General features: G+C 47.2%; 1 protein-coding gene across 2 annotated transcripts in view; it reads right to left on the reverse strand.

The window, feature by feature from the left end:
* Nucleotides 1–21,915, reverse strand: part of LOC119446231 (uncharacterized) — a 233,172-nt gene extending 211,257 nt beyond the window's left edge. For both annotated transcript variants that reach the window (XM_049664019.1, XM_049664018.1), the window contains exon 1: nucleotides 21,532–21,915. In XM_049664019.1, coding sequence (XP_049519976.1) covers nucleotides 21,532–21,612 — 81 coding nt within the window. In that variant the 5' untranslated portion in view covers nucleotides 21,613–21,915. The remainder of the gene's footprint in view (nucleotides 1–21,531) is intronic.
* Between the last annotated feature and the right edge of the window lie 621 nt (nucleotides 21,916–22,536).

Genomic DNA, 22,536 nt, shown 5'->3' on the forward strand with positions numbered 1-22,536 from the left:
ACCATCAACCTTTAGCCTGCTTTAGTACAACATCCGAACCCATTTCAATGGTTTTTGAGTGTTAATCTTTTTTGCTGAGTCATTGTCATTTTTGCTGAGTCATGATCATGACTATGGCTTTTACCACCATCCTTTAGGGTTTCCTTCACTTAGTACCCAAGTCAGTCAGAACCTATTTCAGTGGTCTTTGAGTGTTAATATTTTTTACTCTCATTGTCATTTTTGCTGATTCATTATCACGACTATGACTTTTACCATCATCATTTAGTGCTTCTTTCACTTAGTACCCAGGTCAGTCACAACCCATTTCAGTGGTTTTTGAGTGTTAATCCTTTTTTTTTCTGCCGCGTCATTGTCATTTTTGCTGAGTCATGCTCATGACTTCTAACATCACCCTTTAGTGTCTCCTTTACTTACTACACACTTCCGAACCAATTTCAATGGTTTTTGAGTGCTAGTTTTTTTGCTGAGTCATTGTCATTTTTGCTGAGTCATGCTCATGACTATGATTCCTACTATCATCCTTTAGTGTTTCCTTCCCTTAGTACCCACGTCCGAACCCATTTCAGTGGCTTTTGAGTGTTGATGTTCTTTTGTTGGGTCATTTGTCATTTTAGGCGGCTGTTTCATGACCTACATGACACGCATGTCATGACATTCATGTCATGGCCTATCATTTATGTTCGTCATACTATGTTGTCATACTATGTCAATTTTGGTACCTACCAAGTTAACCAAACGACCATGAGAGCAAGAATACGAAGCCAGCTGTTTCATGACCTACACGAGACACATGTCATGATATTCATGTCATGACCTATCATTTATGTTCGTCATATACTCTTGTCATAGCATCCCAATTTTGGTACATACAAAGTTACCGAACCGAACATGAGAGCACAAAGAAATAGGCGGATAGATATCTATCTATCTATATAGATAGATAGATCTCACTATCTATCTATCTATCTATATAGATAGATAGATATAGATATCTATATCTATCTATCTATCTATCTATCTATCTATCTATACCTATCTATCTATCTATCTATACCTATCTATCTATCTATCTATCTATACCTATCTATCTATACCTATCTATCTATACCTATCTATCTATCTATCTATCTATACCTATCTATACCTATCTATCTATCTATCTATCTATCTATCTATCTATCTATCTATCTATCTAGATATCTATCTAGTGAAGTAGAAGTAAGCGTGTGCCACCTGCTGACCCATTTCACGTCTATATAGGCCAATGCGCTGAGCAATGGCAATCGCTCGGTTGATTGATTATTGGGGTAAAAAATTTTTAAAAATTATGGGGTTTTACGTGGGGTATAACGTCCCAAAAGAACGCTAACGCTATGAGACGCCGTAGTGATTGGCTCCGGAATAACTTTGAGCACTTAGCGGGTGTTATTTAACGTGCACCTAAATCTAAGCACACACATTAGCGTTCTTGAATTTCGCGCCCATCGAAATCCATCCGTCGCGGCCGGGAATCGCACCTTCGACCTCGTTCTCAGCAGCAGGAGCCATAACCCTTGCGCCACCGGAGCGGGTTAAAAATTACTCGAAACTAAATGCTGACGGACATGGAGTAAATGAAAGCGAAAGAAATAGTGGAAGATGCAATGTCGCACCTCCATCACGGTCTTCCTTTTTTTCTTCTTTTTTTAATAGGCAGAAACCATCGACGACGATTGTAAGCGAATAGCCCGAACGAGCGAACGAGTGAACGCGCGAAGAGCCAGCGAGAGAGAGTGAGAGAGAGAGAGAGAGTGCGCAAGAAAAAACGAAATAACGAACGTTTTTGGCGAGTCCGATTACCGAAAAATGACGGAAGGTCAACGGGACAATCTATTGTTGCCGTCCAACCTTGCGTGGCTGCAGGGCTGACGCAGCAATTTGAGAATCGTTGGCTGCCTGAACAGCGCTGGAGTTCCCGGAACACAGCCGGAGAATCAATAAAGACGATTATTCGTACACATAATACCAAGGGAGGGGGGAGTGAAGGAGACAAGCTTGGTCCTTCAGCAATTTAGAAAACTAACGGGCGTGCACGAAGATTCTGAATAAAATATATATATATAACAACAGCGACAAAAAAAGATTCACAGTGAATGAACGTTCATGTAGACTCAAAGAGCAGCAGGCGCATGTAGATAGATGATAAGAAAGCGCGTATTGGAGCACGGCTGCGTGAATCAGAAAAGAAAATGCATGCTTCAGGCGTTTTCTTGTTACAGTGGCGAAGTTCGTGTGACGCTATGCAAAGTCTTGATGATCGGAGATTTTCATTCCTTGTCGGTAAGCGGCGTATTACGAGTACCTACACTACCAAGCTTATTCGAATAATTACTGTAATAACTGCATCTTTCTATGTCTAGAACGAACGCTATTCCAGGAGCTTTGCAGATGCATTCGCAGAAATTCCGTAGGCGGTTGTGGTTATTAACTAAGCTCCTTGGTAATGGTGATACTTAATACCCTTACCATCCCCATCACAAACACACACTAGAGAGGACGCTGTACTAATGGGCCAGGCCCAAACACACACTACCCAACGATGCTGTACAACACCACATTGAGAACAGCCGAGGCAAACCAGCGTGTCAAATATTGTGGCAAATGCCCCAATGCACTCCATACTTACTGGAAATGCCCTGGAGCACTCTCAGTTTTTTTATTACGCTCGAACACTCCCCTCTCCCTTCTCTATACTTGGTAGAGCTGGACTGCTCCACCGAAACGCTACGCCCTACTCTATGACCACTGCTGATAGCCCCCATCAAGCACATTAATAGATCCAGACAAATGGACTCACCATCACCGTATCACCACCAAGACCATGGACTCAGATGGACTCAGATGGACTCCAACAGCGACGACTCGGACTAGAGGTCGTTGTGAAACATCGTTAATCTTTCTATATGTGTTTATATCTCTCTATTCGGTAATAGCCATACTCTGTAGTTCTTCGGAAACGGTCACACTTAATCTTCCCAATCTCGCCTCTCGGCGTACGATAGCCAATTATCTGGCCTTTTGACTACTTCCTCTGTCGTTTAGAACCTAACAATGATTTCAGTCGACCTGCACGTCGCATATCCCGCAGAAGCAAGCCATCGAAACGCCGTTTATCTGCCGCGCCACCAGCAGGACATATCAAAAGCCATTTTTCTTGCGTACTACCCACGTCTGGAACGAGTTTGCCTGCCCTCATCGCTTTGATAATGAATCACCTCCAATTCAAGTCCGCCATTGAAGGACATCTGATCATGTAACCTATGACTGCCGTACTTATAATATGCCCGCCCTCAATGCAATGCCTCGTTCCGAGACCTTTTAGATACAATTAATAATATAAATAATCATGTGGTGCAACTAACGATAAATGGGAGTTTCTAAAGCACAGAGATCTAATAATAGAAGAGTACAATGCGCATAATAGACACAGGCTTATTAGATCTTTCTTAATTTTTTGCATTTTTTTGGCCTACACCATTCTTGGGACGCTTGGTTTATGTGCCACTCTATTCTCCGGCTTATATAGCATGAGATTTTAACCAACAAGGTAGTGACTGCAAGCGCACCTCCCTTCTGTGTAAGTCGAATTTCTTTGAGAGTCCTTTATTGTGCATAATAATAGGGTTACAAATGGGGATTATATAACGAATTGCTTGGGGCTTTCGAATTCATTCGCTATACAGGTCACTTCGTTGTACCACAAAAATACCACTTCGTTGTATTAACAAAAATTCACTAATTGTCTTCTTCATGTATTACTTTACGGCACATTTTGCAATTTACGGATCGTATCCGGTGAGTTTGCAAGACGTATCCACTTGAAGTGATTTTCCAGGATGACACCAGTTCCGAGATATTAGTTTCCAAAGTGTGGGACGAAATACTTGGGCGTTCCAGTTACTTTTGTGTTTCAATGCATAAGAAAGTGTTTCGTTCGAAAAGTAAGTGAAACAGCAGAGCATTTTTTACGGAGAGTTTGATGGCACATATCTCCAAACTGGTGTCAGTCTGGAAATTAATTTCAAGCGGATACGCCTTGCAAGCTCACGGGCTACAATCCGTAACTTGCAATACGTGCCGTAAAGTAATTAACTATGAAGTTCAGTATTGTTTTTTTTTTAATTAGTTGAATATGTGTTTCGATTTTTCGTGCAAATCATGTCCGCCTATCTGAATAACCCAGCTCAAGGACTGTGATTGCGTTATATACAACAGGCGATTTTTTTTAATTGCGGGAAACTTAGAAATGATCACACCGTATATTTGCGCTACTTCGTTGACACTGCTAACAAATAAACTGCTGATAAACTGTTGACTGTAGCGCTTGTGTTCTCTTCTCTGTCATTACTTATTCCTACTATTATTGCTAACTAGCCTGACCTAACAGCTAGGGTTTGATGCGACGGCTTACATGTCAGATGACTGCCTTCGAGATCGCGCTGCGTGTGCACGTCACACTTCTCATCCTACGCCTCTCGATACGACAACCGCTGCGTGTTTTCGTTTTCGGCGTTTCGCCTTGCATTCTTTACCGGTTTGTTTTCTTTTTTTTTTTTGTTAGTTTTTTTTTTCAGTGCAGCAGACCAGTGTAACAGATACCCGCACGCACAACAGCCCAGAACTGCACGCAGGGTTCAATACACAGCACACAAGAATGAACGCAGGCGTGTTGCCCATATATTTTATAGTGAGAAACGCTGTCATTCCAGCTTGGAAGTAATGATCCGCGGTAGAATTACGGCACCCGGGGGAGACCCCGCGCGAGCGCAAATGAGGCAAGCGAAGGCTACACACACGCATATGGAGAACCAAGGGGAGGCTGTATACCTGAGCGCCACGGCGTTCTACAGCGTATACTGAAGGTGGCCGTAGGCATGCGGTGTTTCACAAGCGCGCTGGTCATCGACGGCGAGTATGCGTCCCTCGACGGTCGGGGTTTTGCGAACGAGGTGATATATGTATCGGCCTTACACGCAGTTGGACCTGATGGGTTTGTCTCTGTGAACACGCCGAACCACCACAGCTAAAAAAAAAAAAAGAAAAAGACTGAGAGGACTTGGGCCGGGAAATTCAAGTCTCTGTTGCACGCGGTGCCACTGACGTCCTACATGCTCTTGCTCGTAAATTTCCGCTTCAGGTGCAAGTCCGCCAACTTGCGCTTGCAAGGAGCACGTATATATAGTATACTGGGTGATCATTCTTAAGTTTTTCCGGAATTTTCAAAAAATTGCCTGTTGCAGATAACATAATTGTTGTCTTGAGCTGGATTATTTGGGGAGGGGGGCATTACTTGCACGAGAAATCAAAAGACATATTCAAATAATTTAAAAAATACTAATTACCTTCTTAATTGAGTGCTTTATGGCATGTATTGCAATATACAAATTGTAGCCGCTGAGAATGCAAGGCGTATTCACTTGGAAAGAATTTCCAAAGAGACGTCGGCTTGGCAATATGCGCCATCAAACTCGCCGTAAAAATCCAGTGTTGTTCCACTTACTTTTTTAACAAAACGGTCTATTATGAACTGATGCACAAAAGTAACTGAAACGCCCATGTATTTCTTCCCACACTGTGGGAAATAATATCTCGAAACTGATGTAATCCTGGAGATTCATTTCAAGTGGGTGCGTTCTGCCAACTCACCGCCTACAATTCGTAAATTGTACTATAGGCGGTAAAGTAATTAATTAATAAGTTTATTGGTGCATTTCTGTTACTTAGTTGAATATGTGTTTCGATTTCTCGGGCTGGTAATGTCCCCCTCTTTGAATAATCCGGCTGAAGTACAAGAATCATGTTATCTGCGACAGGTGATCTTTAAAAAAATGTGGAAAGCTTAAGTATTATCATTCCGTATATTACTCGACATGATGAAGCCTCTGTGTTTATTGCATCGGTGCGGTTGTGTGGCACCATCTAACATGCATTCGGTGAATGACGGCTGTTGCCTCCGGGATCTTGTAGCGCATTTCTTGTGTCTTTTTTTTTTTTCGCTGCTTCGTTTCGACTTTTCTCGTCGAAATACATATGACACACAAGAGGCTTCACACAAGATTACACAAACCACTACAAACACGCCTTAGTCGCCTTTGCGCCATTAAACCCGAATTAACCAACCAACCACTAAGTGTACCTTGCTACCGCAAGTAACGCCAGCTCAGCTCACATCTCGGAGACACATAGTATGAGAAGCAAGAGACTAGAGACAGGTGGCTATAGGAAGTGTAAAAATGTTCCCGGGCGCAGACACGACAAGCTTGTTTTTCAAGCCCATGCATGAAAAGACTCCGCTGGTGGCGCGTGCCTTTCTTCACGTAACATCTAGCCGTACACGCCGCACGACGTCACGGAGGAGCGTTGACTGCGCACGCAATAGTCATTATTGGTATCGACTATACGCCCGCGCCTCATGTGGTTTAAAACTAAATACTACCCTCGAAGAAGCCCTCCGGTTGGACTATATATAGTCTCATACGTGCGACCCACGAAACCCTTGCTGACGTAGAAGTCTCGAATTCAAGGCCGCGTCAGTCGAGCGAAGGAAGCGACGCTGGTGAAGAGACAGAATCCGCAGTCGATCTCCATCAATCAGCAATGGCGATGTGGCTAGATGAAGCTACAAAGAGCCCGTGCACACGGGCTTTCTTTGTATACCTTCTTGCTTGTCTAGTGGATTTCACTTTTCCCTTTCGCGGTGTCGCTAATAGCCCAGTTTTACCTTTCGAGATGAAGACCTCGTCAATCAATCAATCAATCACCATCAGCCTTCCTCTCTTGTCACTCCCTCTCTCGCTCTAGACAGTGCGCACGCATATATTTTTAATGCTTCGCTCAACGCGGTGCCCGCAAAACCGAACCGACTCGGGATTTTCCAGCGACGCGCGTAGAAGCTGCCGCTCTTTGAAATCGTTTATATTATCATTCTACCAGAAATTGTCGCCCACGCGCCGGCTGTGCCTAATTATTCTTCGACAATGGCTACGAGTACAGCCTCACGTTGCTGGCTCATTAAATAAACGAAAGAATGGTAAAAGGTAACTTCTTTCTTTCTTTCTTTCTTTCTTTCTTTCTTTCTTTCTTTCTTTCTTTCTTTCTTTCTTCATTAAATAAACGAAAGAATGGTAAAAGGTAAGTTCTTTCTTCCTTTCTTCCTTTCTTTCTTTCTTTCTTTTTGCCCATCGTTTCTGATGTACCGAAAACAGGGATACATCAGAAAGGTGCAGCGAAGCAGCCCCAGCGTTAGTCGGCATACAAGAATAGAGAAATGAGTACTGATAGCCGAAGTCAAACTTAACATTGGTCCGGCTGCAAAAAGAAAGAAGGGAAGAAGACAAGCTCTAGGACGTTGCTGCTGCAGCGGTAATCTTCGTGGAGGGTGCCGAGGCGTAACGCCAACAAGGATCATTACTCTCGAAGAGCCGGTATTGAGCTGTCACGAACGCTCAACTGAGCAGATATAGAAGCTGCTGATCTCCCACACCACGTCTTCAGCGCCTCCCCTTTGCTGCCTTTTATGTTTCTTCAATTTCAGTTTGCAAGTTAAGTTAGATAAATTTTTGTCGTTTTTATTTATTTATTTATAGTGCAAGCCTTCTCAGGCTCATACAGGAGGTGGGTACAGATACAGGTCCAAGAAGTTGGCACTAGTACATTTTCAGCACTCTGGAGTAGGAGTTAACAAATGAGAGTCACGAATGAATTTGTTTACACTAACATCTAGGCTCGGTATAAAGCTGTCAAGACTTAACTCTTGGCACCTATGCGCACTGCTTCTGCATAACAAAAATGTACATAACTTGGTCAGAAGCACTCTTAAAGGGGCCCTGAACCACTTTTTGTCGAAGTGGAGGAAAACATTTGAAATGAAAATATGCTATTTCAGAAATACTTTGCCGCAAAAAGTACTTCAATGCGTTCAGCAGAAGCGCAGTTATTGGCAATCAAACACCGCCACCGCTGTGCTCCTCTTCCTCCTTCAATGCCTTGCAGTGCGAAGGCTACGGCGGAGTGGGGCGGGGACACAACGCTCCGCCTTCGTGATGTCACCATGGCGCGCAGTTCAAATTTCATTTTGGATGTTAACGTAGACGCCAGGACTTACGATTTTGGTGCCTACGACGACCTAAACGTAAGCCGAACGCGATTGCACACTGCGAGGTAACGTAGACGCCACGAATTCCGATTTTGGTGCCTACGATGCGCTAAGCGTAAGCCAAACATGGTCGTTGCCGACCGCAGCGACCAATATCGGCCGCGTATTGGAATGTGCTTTATTACGTAGTAAATCACACAGAAGAGAGTGAGGATCGTGGCTTCTGTTGAAACGAGAGCATTTGAGAGAGAGGTAACTTCGCGCTCCGCTTGCGAGCTCCATGCACCGCGTCCGAAAGCAAAACTTGGCTTTGATGTTCGCAGCAGCGTATGCTACCCGCGGACTATGTTATTTCACCAAGCCCGAGGGGTGGTTCAGGACCCATTTAATCGGCTGACGAAATATATTGCGACACGGAAACGAAACAGTGATAATCCGAAGGTTGTCCTGATTGCAAGAAGCAGGCACTTTCCGGCGGAAACAATCGCGGAGAGCCTCTGGACTTTTGTCCTGAAGTCCACAGTTCATAAACTGTATCCAGGGAGTCTAAGGGCTACATGTGAGGTATCCCCCGAAAAGTTCATGCCGCGGTCAGCTATAAAAAGTGGGAGAGGATGCAGCGACGCCGCTCTCTCGCTCTCTCCTCTCGAAAAGATCCGTTTAGATTTAGAAAAGATCCGGACTGCTGTACCTAATACGAGCCGCACTTGTTGTGGAAGCCATTTTTATCCTTTGTTGAAATGGCGACCGATGAACAGCCGGAACAAAGGATAAATATACATTGTTTTTCGTGAAAGTGGGCAAGAATGGTGAAGAAATTCAGGAAATGTTGCAGAAGGCCTATGGAAAGGATGCCCCGAAGGAAAGAACTGTCTTCAAGTGGGTCCAGCGTTTTCGGGAAGGCCGTGAAGACCCCAAGGACGGTGAAAGGTCAGGACGCCCTTCCACGTCCTGCAAAGATGAAAACATCGATAGTGTGCAACCTCCTGCGCTCAGTGACCGCCGAATGACTGTTAGGGTGATATGAGAAGCAATTGGTTCGGAAAAGTTGTACGTTCAACGGATTTTGACTGAAATCTTGGAAATAAAAAAGGTTTGCGCCAAGATGGTGCAAGAACTGCTCACTCCTGAGCAACAGTTGGTGTGAAAAGAGTGTTGCATTGATTGTTAAACCTCAGACGGCAGTTATGAATTCCAGCAAAGGGTCGTCACCGGCGACGAAACTCGGATCTATGAATACGACATCGAGCTGAAGTCGCATCGTAAGGAGTGGAAAAAGAAGGATGAGCCAAGGCCAAAAAAAAAAAAGAAAGTGCGGAAGAAGAAAAAAAATATCCAAGTCATGTTCAGTGCTTTTTTTTTTTTTTTTTTTTTTTTGGCTGTCAAGAAATTGTGCACCATGAATTTGTGCCTGAAGGTCAAACTGTCAATCTAGTTTTCTACGCGGAGGTCCTGAAGAGTCCTAGAGATCGTTCGCGCCGCGTCCGACCAAATTTATCGAAAGAGGGGCGCTGGATTCTGCGATAATGCCCCTGCGCATTCTGCATTGATAGTGCATTAGTTTTCAGCACGCAGTTCCATCCCTGTGCTGGATCACCCTCCCCTACTTGCCGGATTTAACCCCCTGCGACATTTTATTCACCAAATGAAAACTGGCGTTGCGGGGACGGCATTTCGAGGATGTGCACGACGACAATTCAAAAGGAGACGACATCGATGCTGAAGCGCGCGCTTAACAGAAGAGTACTTCCAAGGGTACTTCCAGCAATGGAAGAAGTGAAACTAATGTATTGTGTCATGGGGCGTATTCTGAAGGTGACTAAATTTATGCAACTACCATCCATTTAGTGCGTGAAGGACCCGTACACTAATGTATGACTTCGAAGTGTGAATTATTCGGCTAGCGGCACGGACAGATGTCAGTGATCTCTCCATTGTGATGTTGTTATCTTTATTCGTTTTATTCAATTCTTATTTATTTATCTTAGCTTTATCACATATTCATTTGCAAAGATGAATGCTCGGACAAGAACTAAAAGGCGCTTGTTTGCAGCTTGACGAGGTTCTTGCCCCTTTCATCCATTCCTTTATTTCTTGCTGCATAATATAGAGAAATGAAGTAGCCGAGGTACTCTTCACCTCAATCTCTCCGCGATAGTCCATGTTGTGGAGAGATTGCCGAACAGATGTACTTAATGTTGGGGAAATGAATTTCTTTTTTAACGTAGTGCACGGACCTTTGGGACATGCCTCGTAAGCAGTGCTGTACACGCTCCTCTAAAACAGGAACGAAAGCTCGTTCCTTCCCAATCTTTGAACGAGTTTCCGTTACAAGTTCCTTTAATGCGAAAGGAACGCGTTCCAGTTGCACTTCAAACATTAGAACGTGTCGTTACAGTAATTTTACATTTGATTTTTAAATTAAAATATATATAGTGCCGGGTAATGCTGAGGCGAAATAAAGTGAACAATTTAGAACTCACATAGAACTACGTATATTATAAGAACTTGAACATCGTCAGCAGCAGATTATCTGGAGATAAAAAGAATTCAAAGAAACGCTTCTAGACGAATTTTTTCAGCGAGCACCGGACATAGTCCGGACATGTCTAACTGCAACTTTGGTGTTCGTCTATTACAAGTGCAACACATATGGCACTTCCCACTTCGGTTTTCAACTGCGCAGTCAGGATACTGCAGATGTGCAAATAGAAAGTTACTCACATGCACCAATATAATTAAATTTCTTGCACAAGAAAACACATCGAAAGGAACAATACATAGGCGTTTAATGAATGCACATTCGATTTTGCAGTATGAGTGGGGGAAAAATGTATTCGCAACTTAGTAAAGTCCCGTATTTGAACTTATTAAGAGTTGCATCTCGATGTTGGTGTCCGACAGAGGAACCCGTTCTTTCGTCAGCACTTCGTTGGCAATGTTGAAGAGCCGTTCCACCGAAGCGCTTCAGAATACTGCCGTGTTGTACTTGAAACGTTGGTTCAGGCCCTCGAAGTTCTTAATATGCGACAGTGGGTAGGTCAACTGGTACCAGCAGGTACCGTGACAGCTCGTCCTGTGCCTCGGCTGAAAGGGTTTGGTTCTCGAACGAGAAGAATTCTCTTCGGGCGCAGACGAGGTGGCAACATATTCGCTGGCTGGTTTGGTCAACGCAGCCAGCTCAGTCTTTATCTTGATGGTAGCCTGGTCTCACGTATAATTGTCTGGGATCCATGATAGCTTTCATCTTGGGATTAGGCAACTGGCGACAACGAGCTCGCGCTTTCCTTTAAGAAAAAAAAAACTCACGAAAAAAGAAAGGCACCATAATCACGTGACAGGCAAGCGGTAGTTCTTTTCGCCTCATGTGGTCACCCGTCCACCCTGCATGATGTGCTGCGTACGTGCACGCGTCTGTTCACTGCCGTGTGACATCTACAGAAGGAACGCCGTTCCGTCTGCCGTTCCTTCTTAAACCTAACGAGTTACCGTTACAGTTCCACCGACCCTTCATTCATTCATTCATTCATTCATTCATTCATTATTTACAACATACTTTACAAAATACAAAAGCATTACTGGACCCATAGCCATTGGCTAGTCCCGGGTCCACAGACAACTTAGGGTATAAAACGCAGCACGCGAGCAAACAGAAACAGAAGACATAATACATAATAGTAATATTAACATACATAACTCATACACTAATGCAAATATAACCTAAGTGTTCTATTATCCTTCACGCACGCGAGCGAACAAAGCAATTACATAACAATGAAATTGGCATGCACAACTTATGCAAGAATGTAAATATAAAAAAGTGTACTTTCATCGACAGTATTCCTTCAAAAAAAAAATAACAATTTTCTGACAGCAGACCTGAAGTTACAGGCTTCTTTTATATGTATTGGCAGAGAATTCCAAATAAGTGCGCCGTTAAATTCCACGAGCCTTTTCCCGTACAAATTATGACATGGAGGCAGATTAAAACACTGATTAGTTGCAGCTCTTGTATTTCGTAGCGGGATTTTAAACAATGTAATTGGAAGTGGATCATTGGTTTCGATAATACTATGAATGACCTCAGCCATTTTCAATTCATATAACACATGCACTGGCAACACATGCAATGAGCTGTACAAGTACGTACTGGATTGTGTACACCTAGAAGAAGTGATAATTCTTAATTCCTTAATCCCTTAACGGAACGGGGGCATTCCTCCGTTCCTCCCAAAAGGAAATTGTTCCAGGAACGCCGTTCCGTACAACACTGCTCGTATGTCAATCTTTAACCAGAAACAGTGGGTGAACTTATCAGCTTGAAGCCCGTTCCACTGCCCGTTATCAGCTTGAAGCCCGTTCCAACTCCTTAGCACGACGCCTGAGTGGCCTCGTGCTAAGCACTTTTTTTTTTTTTTTTGAGCACGAGGTCGCAGGTTCGATTCCCGACCACGGTGGCTACACATTGAGGAGTGTAAATTGCAAAAAAAAAAAAAAACGCTCGTGTACTTAGACTTATAAGTGCACGTTAAAAAACCCCTGGTGGTCCCAATTAACCGGGATTGACCTAATACGTCATGCTTCATAATCAGACGGTGGTTCTGGCGCGTAAAACCCCAGAATTGAATTTTTAAGTTTGAGTTAGGGCAATACACGCTCCTTTCCTAGCCCTTTGAATTTCGACGCTATAATGAAGACTCGGGTCAGGTGTAGTCTGTGCCCCACGGCACCGTCATGCAGGTTCAATTGCTTCTTTCGGCTGTTGCAGCACGTCGCCTACTCGCCGCGCACCGGTCGTTGTGGCGATCTTCGTCTCAGCTGCTTGCTGACAACACTGGTGACTAGTCGGTGCTTCCAACGAAGTAAGATCAAGGAAGTACATGCGGACGCGGGAACAAGTCTTCTACAGACAGCAGGTACAAACGGAACAAACAAAAGAGAGAATGGCGCACGCACAAAGCGCTACGTCATTCTTTCTTTCTTTCTTTCTTTCTTTCTTTCTTTCTTTCTTTCTTTCTTTCTTTCTTCCTTTCTTTCTTTCTTTCTTCCTTTCTTTCTTTCTTTCTTGTGTTTTGTCTTTGTGCGCGCTGTATGTGTAGAATATCATGAATTGTCCCGGATACCAGGACCTCCTACAAAAATACATGCGACTGCACATCACCTCGCTTGAAGACTTGACGACCATAGAACCAATGACACGCAGCTTAGCTCTCCCGCTGGGAGCTTGCACGCGAGGCGGGCATCTATCGTCGCACTTGATTCCGTTACCTGAAACCCCACCCTATCCCTTTTATAGGCCCTAGAGTCATTCCTTTACTTAAATAAAGATTTTTTCCCCTCCTTCATCATGAATTACCGAATCGCCCAAGCATCCACCCTAACGGCGACAGAATCGACTACGAAATTGTGTGCGCTAAATTTCACTGGCTCGTTCATTATCTGCGGCGGCGAAAACAACGTTTATAAATGACTAAATTATACGTCGATAACTGCGAGCTGCGTACTTGCGTGTGTGATCAAACGAACCATTGTGATTGAAGAGACTATATATGGGCCGGTTGCAGCGTGCAGTTGCAGGGCGTCGCGGAAAAGAGTGTTCAGACGCGCGTACGTGTGGGGACCGAGTCGAAGAAATTTGAGGAATAAATATTTAAATAAGTTCAGAAAGTACCGCTGACTCGTGATTTATTATCTTTATTTGTTTTGTTTTTTCTTTCCCCGTTTGAACGGTATAGTCGCGCCCATTCGTATGTTTAATGTAAATATTGCTATCGATATAATTTTTGTTATGTGTCTACGAACAACGTCGGTGGTTCATGGCGAAAGAGTTTGCCGAGCTCTGCCATCCGACAGGCTTCCGGTAACGTCTTTACTACACCTTTCAACGTGCCGTTGTAGAAGTTGCAGAAAATCTGCAGTCTATAGGACAGGTTAATATAAGCCTAACAGAGAAAGCACAGCATCCCATCTTCTTCGTTGAACTGTATCGTTCTCTGACTGGGGCCAGTGACTTGCTTGCAACGATGACGTCAGAAAAACGGCACCAGCCCCGCAACACACGTGTCCTCGAGGCGGCTTTTGGCAGAGCGTTCAACCTGTTGCGCTGCCCATGCAGGCGGCACTGCGAAAATGCCGGTCAATAACGTTCTCCTCACCGCATATTGCAGCGAAGCTGTCTCTATAGTTGGTCGGGATTTTTCGTGAGCTCGTTCTGTGCTCACCTAAATATAGTACCGCCACCTAGCGGTCGCGGCCGCGGCCACTCAGACAGACCTCAAACGGCAGCTGGAAAAGGCCTTTGCCTTTGAATCTCCGCGTAACAGAGCTATGTTTTCTTGTATATTCGAATTACAATCCGAAGATATATATCGTGTCTGCAGCTTGTGTGTAAGTCATACTTTGCGAATTTTCTGACGCAATTTGAGAAATTCCATTAGTTCCATAACGCACTTTCGCTTGGCGGAGGGCCTAGGAGAATGAGGATGTATATATATGCTGCACTTCCGCACACGTGCGTGCGCGTGTGACGCACGTCGTTAGACAAGCACCATGGTGCTTTTAGAGAGGTGAAGTGTGTTTGGCTGCAAAAATGATAAAGCGACGTGGACACACCGTTAACACTACTCCGCTCAATCGGCTCGGTGGCGAAGCGCAAGAGCAGCGTTCTGCTACCGCTGCCGCGTTGTGCGCAGGCACGAGGTGCTGCATGGGTACATGCATCGGTCTGACCCAAACGGAGATTAAACGTCGAGTTAGTGCGTTATCTAACATCAAGGAGGTTTAATATATATATATATATATATATTCAAACCTCCTTGTCTAACATTCGGGTGCGACGCCTGCAAAGCCACTGGCGGCACTCCGAATCTCGCCAGCGTTGTGAGACGCCTGGTAGCTGTCAGGGCGCTGTTCCTCCTACACAACAGCGTTCGTTGCCTTGCGTGGTGCGTCGTGCCACTTCGCACCCGCGTATTGTTAGAACACTGTCCGAGGATTCAAGCACTGTCAATTTTCAAACGAAATCCATCGTTCTTTTTTTTTTTTCTTTTCTTGTTCCAGGTGGTACAAGACCCGAGCATCTGATTATGAATGCATGGAGTAGCAGCTATAGTACATGAATCAGTATCAGCTGCGCTGTGGTGGGAATTACAGCGAATTGCATGCGGGAAGCTTTGTCGCATGCACTGTTCGTCAAGGAAAAAAAATTGTCGCAGTTTCACCCGAAAGGCGAAGCATCAATTGCGATTGCAAATTAGTGGAGAGCTATACGGAGTAAGGATAGTATTTTTATCAGCTGTATAAACTTGGACATGCAGCAGCACCAGCAACGCGCAGAGCTATTGTCGTCGACAAGCCTTTCGCGCGACGGAAAAAGTCGCGTTTGCTCTCTATGTATGGAAAGGAGGAAAGAGACGCTTAATTCTGCAGCCCTTCAGGGCCCTGCGGCTCTACGAGGCGGCGGCCACATCACGCCTGCGGTACGCCCTCCCGCTGGTGGCGCTGCCGCCACGCCGCCTCGAAAAGTTGGAGCTGCAGCACCGGGCGGCCATCCGACTCTGCCTGGGCGTCCCCCGGAGCTCCCAGATTGCCGCTACCCTTGCGGAGGCTGGAGCATGGCCCCTGTCGCTCCTCTTCCTGCAGCAGGGGCTGAGGCACGTCGACCGCCTCCACCATGCTCCTGATGGCAGAGGCCTGCTGCGTCGCCTCCAGTCCCGGCCTTCCTCAAGGATGGGTCAGCTGTGCCGCCTCTACGAGGAGGTGGTTGGCAACCCACCGCCGAATGCGGTACAGCTGCCCCCACCGCAGAGGCCTCCTGTCCCCATCGCCACGGAGCTGCCCGGGATTTCGAAGAGGCGCTCGCCCGCTTGCGCCCTGCAGCAGACGGCCGCCTGCCTCTGGACGAGACCCTCGGAGACCACCTCCTGGTGTACGTCGACGGTTCGGTGGTACCGGACACCGGCTCTGCCACGGCGGCCTGCACGGCACCAGCCCTGCAGAAGAGCAGGCAGTGTCGACTGCCCAGACACGCCAGCTCGACTGCAGCGGAGGTGGCAGGCCTCCACCTGGCCGTCGACCTACTCTCCGAGGAGCTTCCTGGGGTACCAGCGGCCATCCTCTGCGACTCCAAGGCAGCCCTCCTCGGCCTGCAGAGGCCAGAAAGCGCCAGCCTTGGAGTCGCACTGCTGTCTACCCGGCTGACAGCGCTGCAGGACGCAGGCCACCCGGTGTCCCTGCACTGGATCCCCGCCCACGTAGGGATCCCGGGCAACGAGGCAGCCGACACCCTGGCGAAGGACGCCCACCACACCACTGTGCCCCTCAGTCGGGCCGTGACGGAGGGCGACTTCACAGGACTGAGGCTGCGGCGACACCTGGCGACCCACCACCCAGACAAACGGGTGGCACTGGGATGCCCCCCACGACCACTCCCCCAGCGAGGCCTGGCTCGCAGGGAGACCTCGCTCCTTCTCCGGCTCCGCATCGGCTGCAGCTGGACGGCAGCACGCAGCTACCGACTGGGACGAGCGACGTCCCCGGCCTGCAGCTCCTGCGGGGAGCCGGAGACGATCGAACATCTCCTGCTGGCCTGCCCGGCGTACCTCCAGCAGCGGGGCCCACTCCTGCAGGAGTTCCGCCGCCTGGGCCTCCCCTCTGGCAAGGAGGAAGATCTCCTCTTCCCCGGCCGACACCACCTTTCTGCACTTCGAGGCGTCGTGGACTTCCTTGACTCGTCAGGGCTCTCCGCACGCCTCTAAGGACATTTCTACTAGCGGAAAGGCCTCACGGCCTCCCACCCCACCCCGGGCCTGACCGGCCTGGCACAACACCCCTGCAGACTCTGCAGCACACCAAGGCCTTCCATCTCGGCCTGATACGTGCCGCCTATGCCTGCCGGTTTTGCTTCGCCCAGCCATGGCGACTCCACTCTATCCCTTCTTTCGCTCCCACTTACCCCTCCCCGTTGGCGCTGAGCCGTGCTCGCTCAAGGGCTGCAGAAGATAGCGCCAACCTTTCCCTTTCCCTCAAGAACCACTTATCATCATCAGCCCTTCAGGGAGCACGGCGCAGAACGCGCCTGGGCTCTCCGACGTGCGTTCGCTCCCCGTGAAAGCGCGCGTCCCTCGCGCCCTTTCACTCGCACATACAACGTCCGGAGCGCGGCGACGATTTCATCGCCGTTGACGTCATACGGAACCTCACGGCAACGGCGACGACGACGGCAGAAATCCGTTTTGGAGTGTCCATATAATTGCTATCGCAATAAAATGCAGTGCCGGACACATGGGGACGCGCTGCATGGAAAGTTGCTAGGGAGCCTACGTGCAACGCTGTTTCACATGTATAGGCTCCCTAGAAGTTGCAGGCGCAGTTCTACCTCTCTGTCGTTTTTAGAGTGAAGCAGTGAAGTCACACGACGCGCAGGTGCAACGAACTGTTGCGATGCGCGTCCATTCGCTTCACACGTAGTAGCTGAGAAAGCGGGTCCCTGTATGCATTCATTATATATGAGGACCACGGAGCAATTAGGAAGGTGGCGAGGACGCAATTAACTGCTATATATAGCTTATAGCACCATGCATGGTTAAGTAAATCTGACCAGCTCTGGCGAATGCGCCATGATGCTATATACGGTCGGCGGCAAATGCAGTATTACCGACAATGATTATCGTAAAATCACGCGACTGAGTTCTGCAGCCTCTGGGATTATTTACAAGTTAGGCAATGAAATATTGCTTAGAGCGAGGACGGCGCGCGGACCGTCAGTTTGTTTGTCGCATTTGCGATTCCTGCGTCGGCTCGCAGTAACGTTTAATGAACGGCGCTAAGTAGAGTCTTTACAGAGGTTCCCGATGACTGCATGCTGTAATTAATTGGCTCTCGGCACCACGCGTCAGATGATTCGTTTCGCTTGTTATTCCTGCAACCTGTTTTGCAGACAGCTTGTGTCGTTCAATGACGTTTCGCGTAGTCGCCCATATGCTGCTTTACCAGTAATCAAACACTAATTTCAAAGCCTGCAATGTCCTGTGAGGAGCAGCTGTGAATTCAAAAAAAAAAGAAAGAAATTAACGCTGTTTGATTTCTGATCTAAACTGGGTGACCGCGGTAGCTGAGGCCGGTGAGAGCAACAACGATTAAAGTTACAAAGAAGTGTGCAAGTAGCACGTGTGCATGCGTATGCATGGATTTTCATTAGGCGGGGCCAAACTTTCTTCTCATAGGTCCAAATCAAGCAGTAGATATAAATTTCTTGCCGCAGAAAGAACAACGAAAGAAAGAAGATGCGCGCTTTTCCGTTACTGTTGCCGTTCTACGAAGTTCTACAAAGTACCTCTCGCTTCAAACCGCTTTCCCTATTCCCTGCTGAGCGAGGGAGTAGGATTGCATCCAGGAATTTCAAAATAAATCAGAAGTTGTAGCACCAAGCTATAGATGATAGAAAAAAAAAAGCAATTTGGTGGCAACGGTGGCGTCTTTTCTTAGCCCTGCAGTGTAATTCGTGGGGCCTTCAAAGTGCCCTGAAACACTTTTCTAGCTAATCATAGAACGGCATCAGTAATAAATTACGTCGCCGTACGAATCTCCTGCTGCAAAAATTTTTCGAATCCTCCAAGCACAAGCGAAGTTATACGTAGTTATAGAACCGATCGGCGGCTTTCTTCTTTTACTGTTTCTACGAGCGCGCTGGAAGCTACACAGGGCGAGTCCAACGTATCAAGATATAGTCTGTATATAAACGGTGGGGGAGACGGCAAGGGGGTGCAAGGGATCAACGCCCCGTAGTGTGTCTTGACATCCTTCTCGTACGAAGCGGCGTAGGGGGTGCGTATTGAGACACCCTAATTAATGCCCCGCTGGCCCCGCACAATGATTGAACGCGAGACGGCTCGTGGCGGCACCTCGCGGCGCCCGCGGTATTTACGCTTAGCTTTTCATCTCGGAGGCGACGCCCAGCAGACGCAGCAACATGCGACTGTCCTGTTTAGGCCAGCAGTGCAAAGATGCAACGGTTTTAAGAGCGATAGCTCTGCTACTTCAAGTACAAACCCAGAAAACGCTTGGTTCCGTAAATATGACCAAGCTCAGCCAATGTGAAACTGGGGCCACTACCGGCGTAACGCTCGCGCAACAGGTCTGATGGTGCGCGGGTCAAGCAAGCAACACTCGCGTGGACACCTTGGGCAAAGTCATCAACTGTGCCTCAGTTCGAACGACGGAACCCGAGGTGGCCGAGCAAGTTGCCATTGCACTCGCCATGAAAGACGGTCGGAGAGACAGGGTGTATAGCGATTCGAAAGTGGCCGTCAGGTCATTCCAGAAAGGCCGGGTAGCCCGGCAGGTAGTTCAAATTCTGAAATGCACCAAACAAGGCGACAGCTCCACACACTCCATCCTTTGGTTCCCTGCCCACGTCGGGGTGGTCGAGGGGGTTTCTCTGAACCTCAACGAGTCTGCCCACGAGGCTGCGCGTGGCTTTACCGACCGCGCTGCCCTCGGATCGGACGACTCACCCCCCGACCACAGGGACTCGCCTATCACGCACAATGAAGTCACTAAATTCTTTTACTTAGCGAGAAGGGTCTTCCCGCCGCCTCATTCTAAGCTAAGCAGGCCGCAGGCGGTCACGCTCAGACTCCTGCAAACTAACTCCCACCCAAATCCGGTGTCTCTTAACAGCATATATCCTGATATTTATCCGAATTGTTGTTGCGCGGCCTGTGGTGAGGCTGCTACTTTGGCTCACATGCTCTGGGAGTGCGAGTCGTTGGGCCCGAAGTTCAGCAAGGAAGAGTGGGACGCGCTCTTGCGAAGTCCCCTCTTTGAAGACCAAATCCTGGCCGTCCAGCGCACCCATGATCGGGCTGGCAGGCTAGACCTGTCAGTCCCGTTGTGGGATTAGCCGGGTGCGCGCTTTATCGCGTTTTGCTGGACCCAATAAAAGTTTATTCACTCACTCACTCACTCGACGCTCACGAGACAATTTTGATGGTGCACGGGTCACCATCGCCATCGTGTTAATAAGGATACAGTTAATTGGGGCACTCGAACCCACGACCTTCGGTGGGAGTCGAACCCACCACCTTTGGCGTTAAGACAAAGTTAATTAAGACACCGTTAATTAATATACAGTTATTTAAGGCACTCGAACCCACGACCTTTGGTGGGAGTGCGCCGAGTGCTGGTAGGTTCGTATGCGCTGTGCTTTCGACGTTTAGTTCGCGTTGAAGGGTGACGCAGCATGAAGGTCAATTCGCTAGCTGCTGCTGCTGTCGCGCCGAGCAACGTCTATGTGTTGTCTTGCGGTGCAATTGTAGATGCGGCAGTTGCTGACGGCGCCGAGCAGCGTTTGTGTCTTTTCTCAAAGCATGCAAAACCGCGATATCGCTCGACAAACTTGGTTTAACCGCATTGAACCACTGCAATTTCAGAGACCGAGATCGCAGACATATACATCTTTCAATTACCTGAAATGAGCAATAATTGCAATAATGAGATTGTTATCGCTACCACACGATCAGCCAATAGCTGTTGAGGTTGCAGCTGCTTGCGATGACGCTATATGACGACATTGCGGAAGCGAGAGCAATCGATTTTTTTCACTGCTGTTGACACGGGATTGTGAATTTCCAGCTGCATGCAGTACAATGATATTTGGCTCACATGTTCACAGGAGCCTCGTTAACCGAGCGGCAACGTTTTCTTACTATGTTCACGAAGTGTTTCAAGGCCTGTTTAACCTCCATGTATTCGCAGCACAGTGGCTCGTGACTCATGAGGAACGTCGTAGTGGAGGAAGAGCTTCGGATTAATTTCGCACAGTGGATCTCAATAACAGCAAAGCGCCCCTCATGCCATTGTCCACAGAATGGGACTAAGCAAAAACTTATTATCCCCCGTTTCCTGCTGTCGCGATGAAAAGCACAAAACGAAATTGAGATCAAAGCGGCCTGTCTGCGTGCAGTCATGGTAAATGAAGGAAAAGCTGCGGAGGGAAAAACGTACGCGTGACAGCGCTTCGTGAGAATAGCGTTACAGCATATATATCTGCAGGCCGTGTGCGGAAACTCTTCGATCATCATTTTCTTCTACTTGACTTTGTATAACGGGCTTCTTTCCGGATCATGTCGATGGATGACCCTATTCATAATATTGTCTCGAAATCATTTTTGACTCCGTACCCAAAATATATAACAGAGATTGATTTTTCTGGACATGGCCCTGTTCATGGTGTAGAATCATCGTGACCGTGCGAGGGAAAAGATTACAGGTGAACAGACGCCCACACCTGCTAAAGAAGGGCTCCGCCCGGAACAGCGAGGTACTTATTATATAGAAACACAGCTGCAAATGTTGCCCGAAAGAAATCAAAAAATAGCTCTGGCGAAACTTACCGTTTTTGTTGCATATATGCGTGCGCTTCGAAATTTAGCAGGTCCCCTTATCGGACTACGCTGGACAATTTCTGTGACCATGCACAGGCTTCGCGACAACGCAGAATGCCAAACCAAAGCCCCTCGCTTTCTTCACGAACAGCTGGACATCGAACACATTTCCGCCGTGTTTTAGATGGGGCGTCAGAATCAGCGCTTATCTTGCCTGTACTGTTCCCGGATTGATGTAGTGACGTTATTATCAGAAGTGTGCGAATGTTCGAAACTTTCGAATTGAATAGTCACTATTCGTAAATAAGAATATTTTTCGAATACTTCTAGAATATTTCAAAACGTCAACTGCGCCTAATTAAACATAAAATTGGAGCAAAAGTAAGGTAAATTTTCACCGTAGCGGGCACACTATAGACATATGAAACATGAGAACTTGCGTAATGGAGCAGGATATATGTCGCTTAGGAAGCCCTACTTTACAGGCTATACAGCCATCATTTGCAGCCATCATTCGCAGAAACTACTGCTTGCGCCTAATCCTCCATTTGTGTTTTTAATAAACAACGCTTCATAACGTATTATACAATCGATTCAACCCTCAGCAGCTCCCGTGTTTATTCACTCTATTACGTCCTTGTATCGAAGTGCGTTGCCATATTACATCATGATTAACCAACTAGCCCAACAGTATGTCCGACGTCACGAAAACGGCGCGAAACTTGCTTTCGCGCGCTTTTAGTTGCTCCCGCCCGCCATGCGCTTGCCAAGCGGTCGGTCGTCGCCCTGCCACTCCGATCGTGAGTTTTTTAAGTTTTTCCGTCTTTCTGTAAGAATCTGAGTTTCGCTCTCCGTGGAAATGCCTTGCTGCTGCGCGTTTCAATGCAGCAGCAGGTCAGAGAATGGGCTAGCATTATTTTCTATCCCCCGAGGAGAACGTAATGTCGTGCGCCGGAAGCAGTGGCTCCATAACATCGTATGGCGCCCCTTAGAAGCGCGTCGTTCCTTTCGAGG

The sequence above is a fragment of the Dermacentor silvarum genome, chromosome 3 (genome assembly GCF_013339745.2).
Source record: "Dermacentor silvarum isolate Dsil-2018 chromosome 3, BIME_Dsil_1.4, whole genome shotgun sequence".
In the NCBI taxonomy this organism is placed as follows: Eukaryota; Metazoa; Arthropoda; class Arachnida; order Ixodida; family Ixodidae; genus Dermacentor; species Dermacentor silvarum.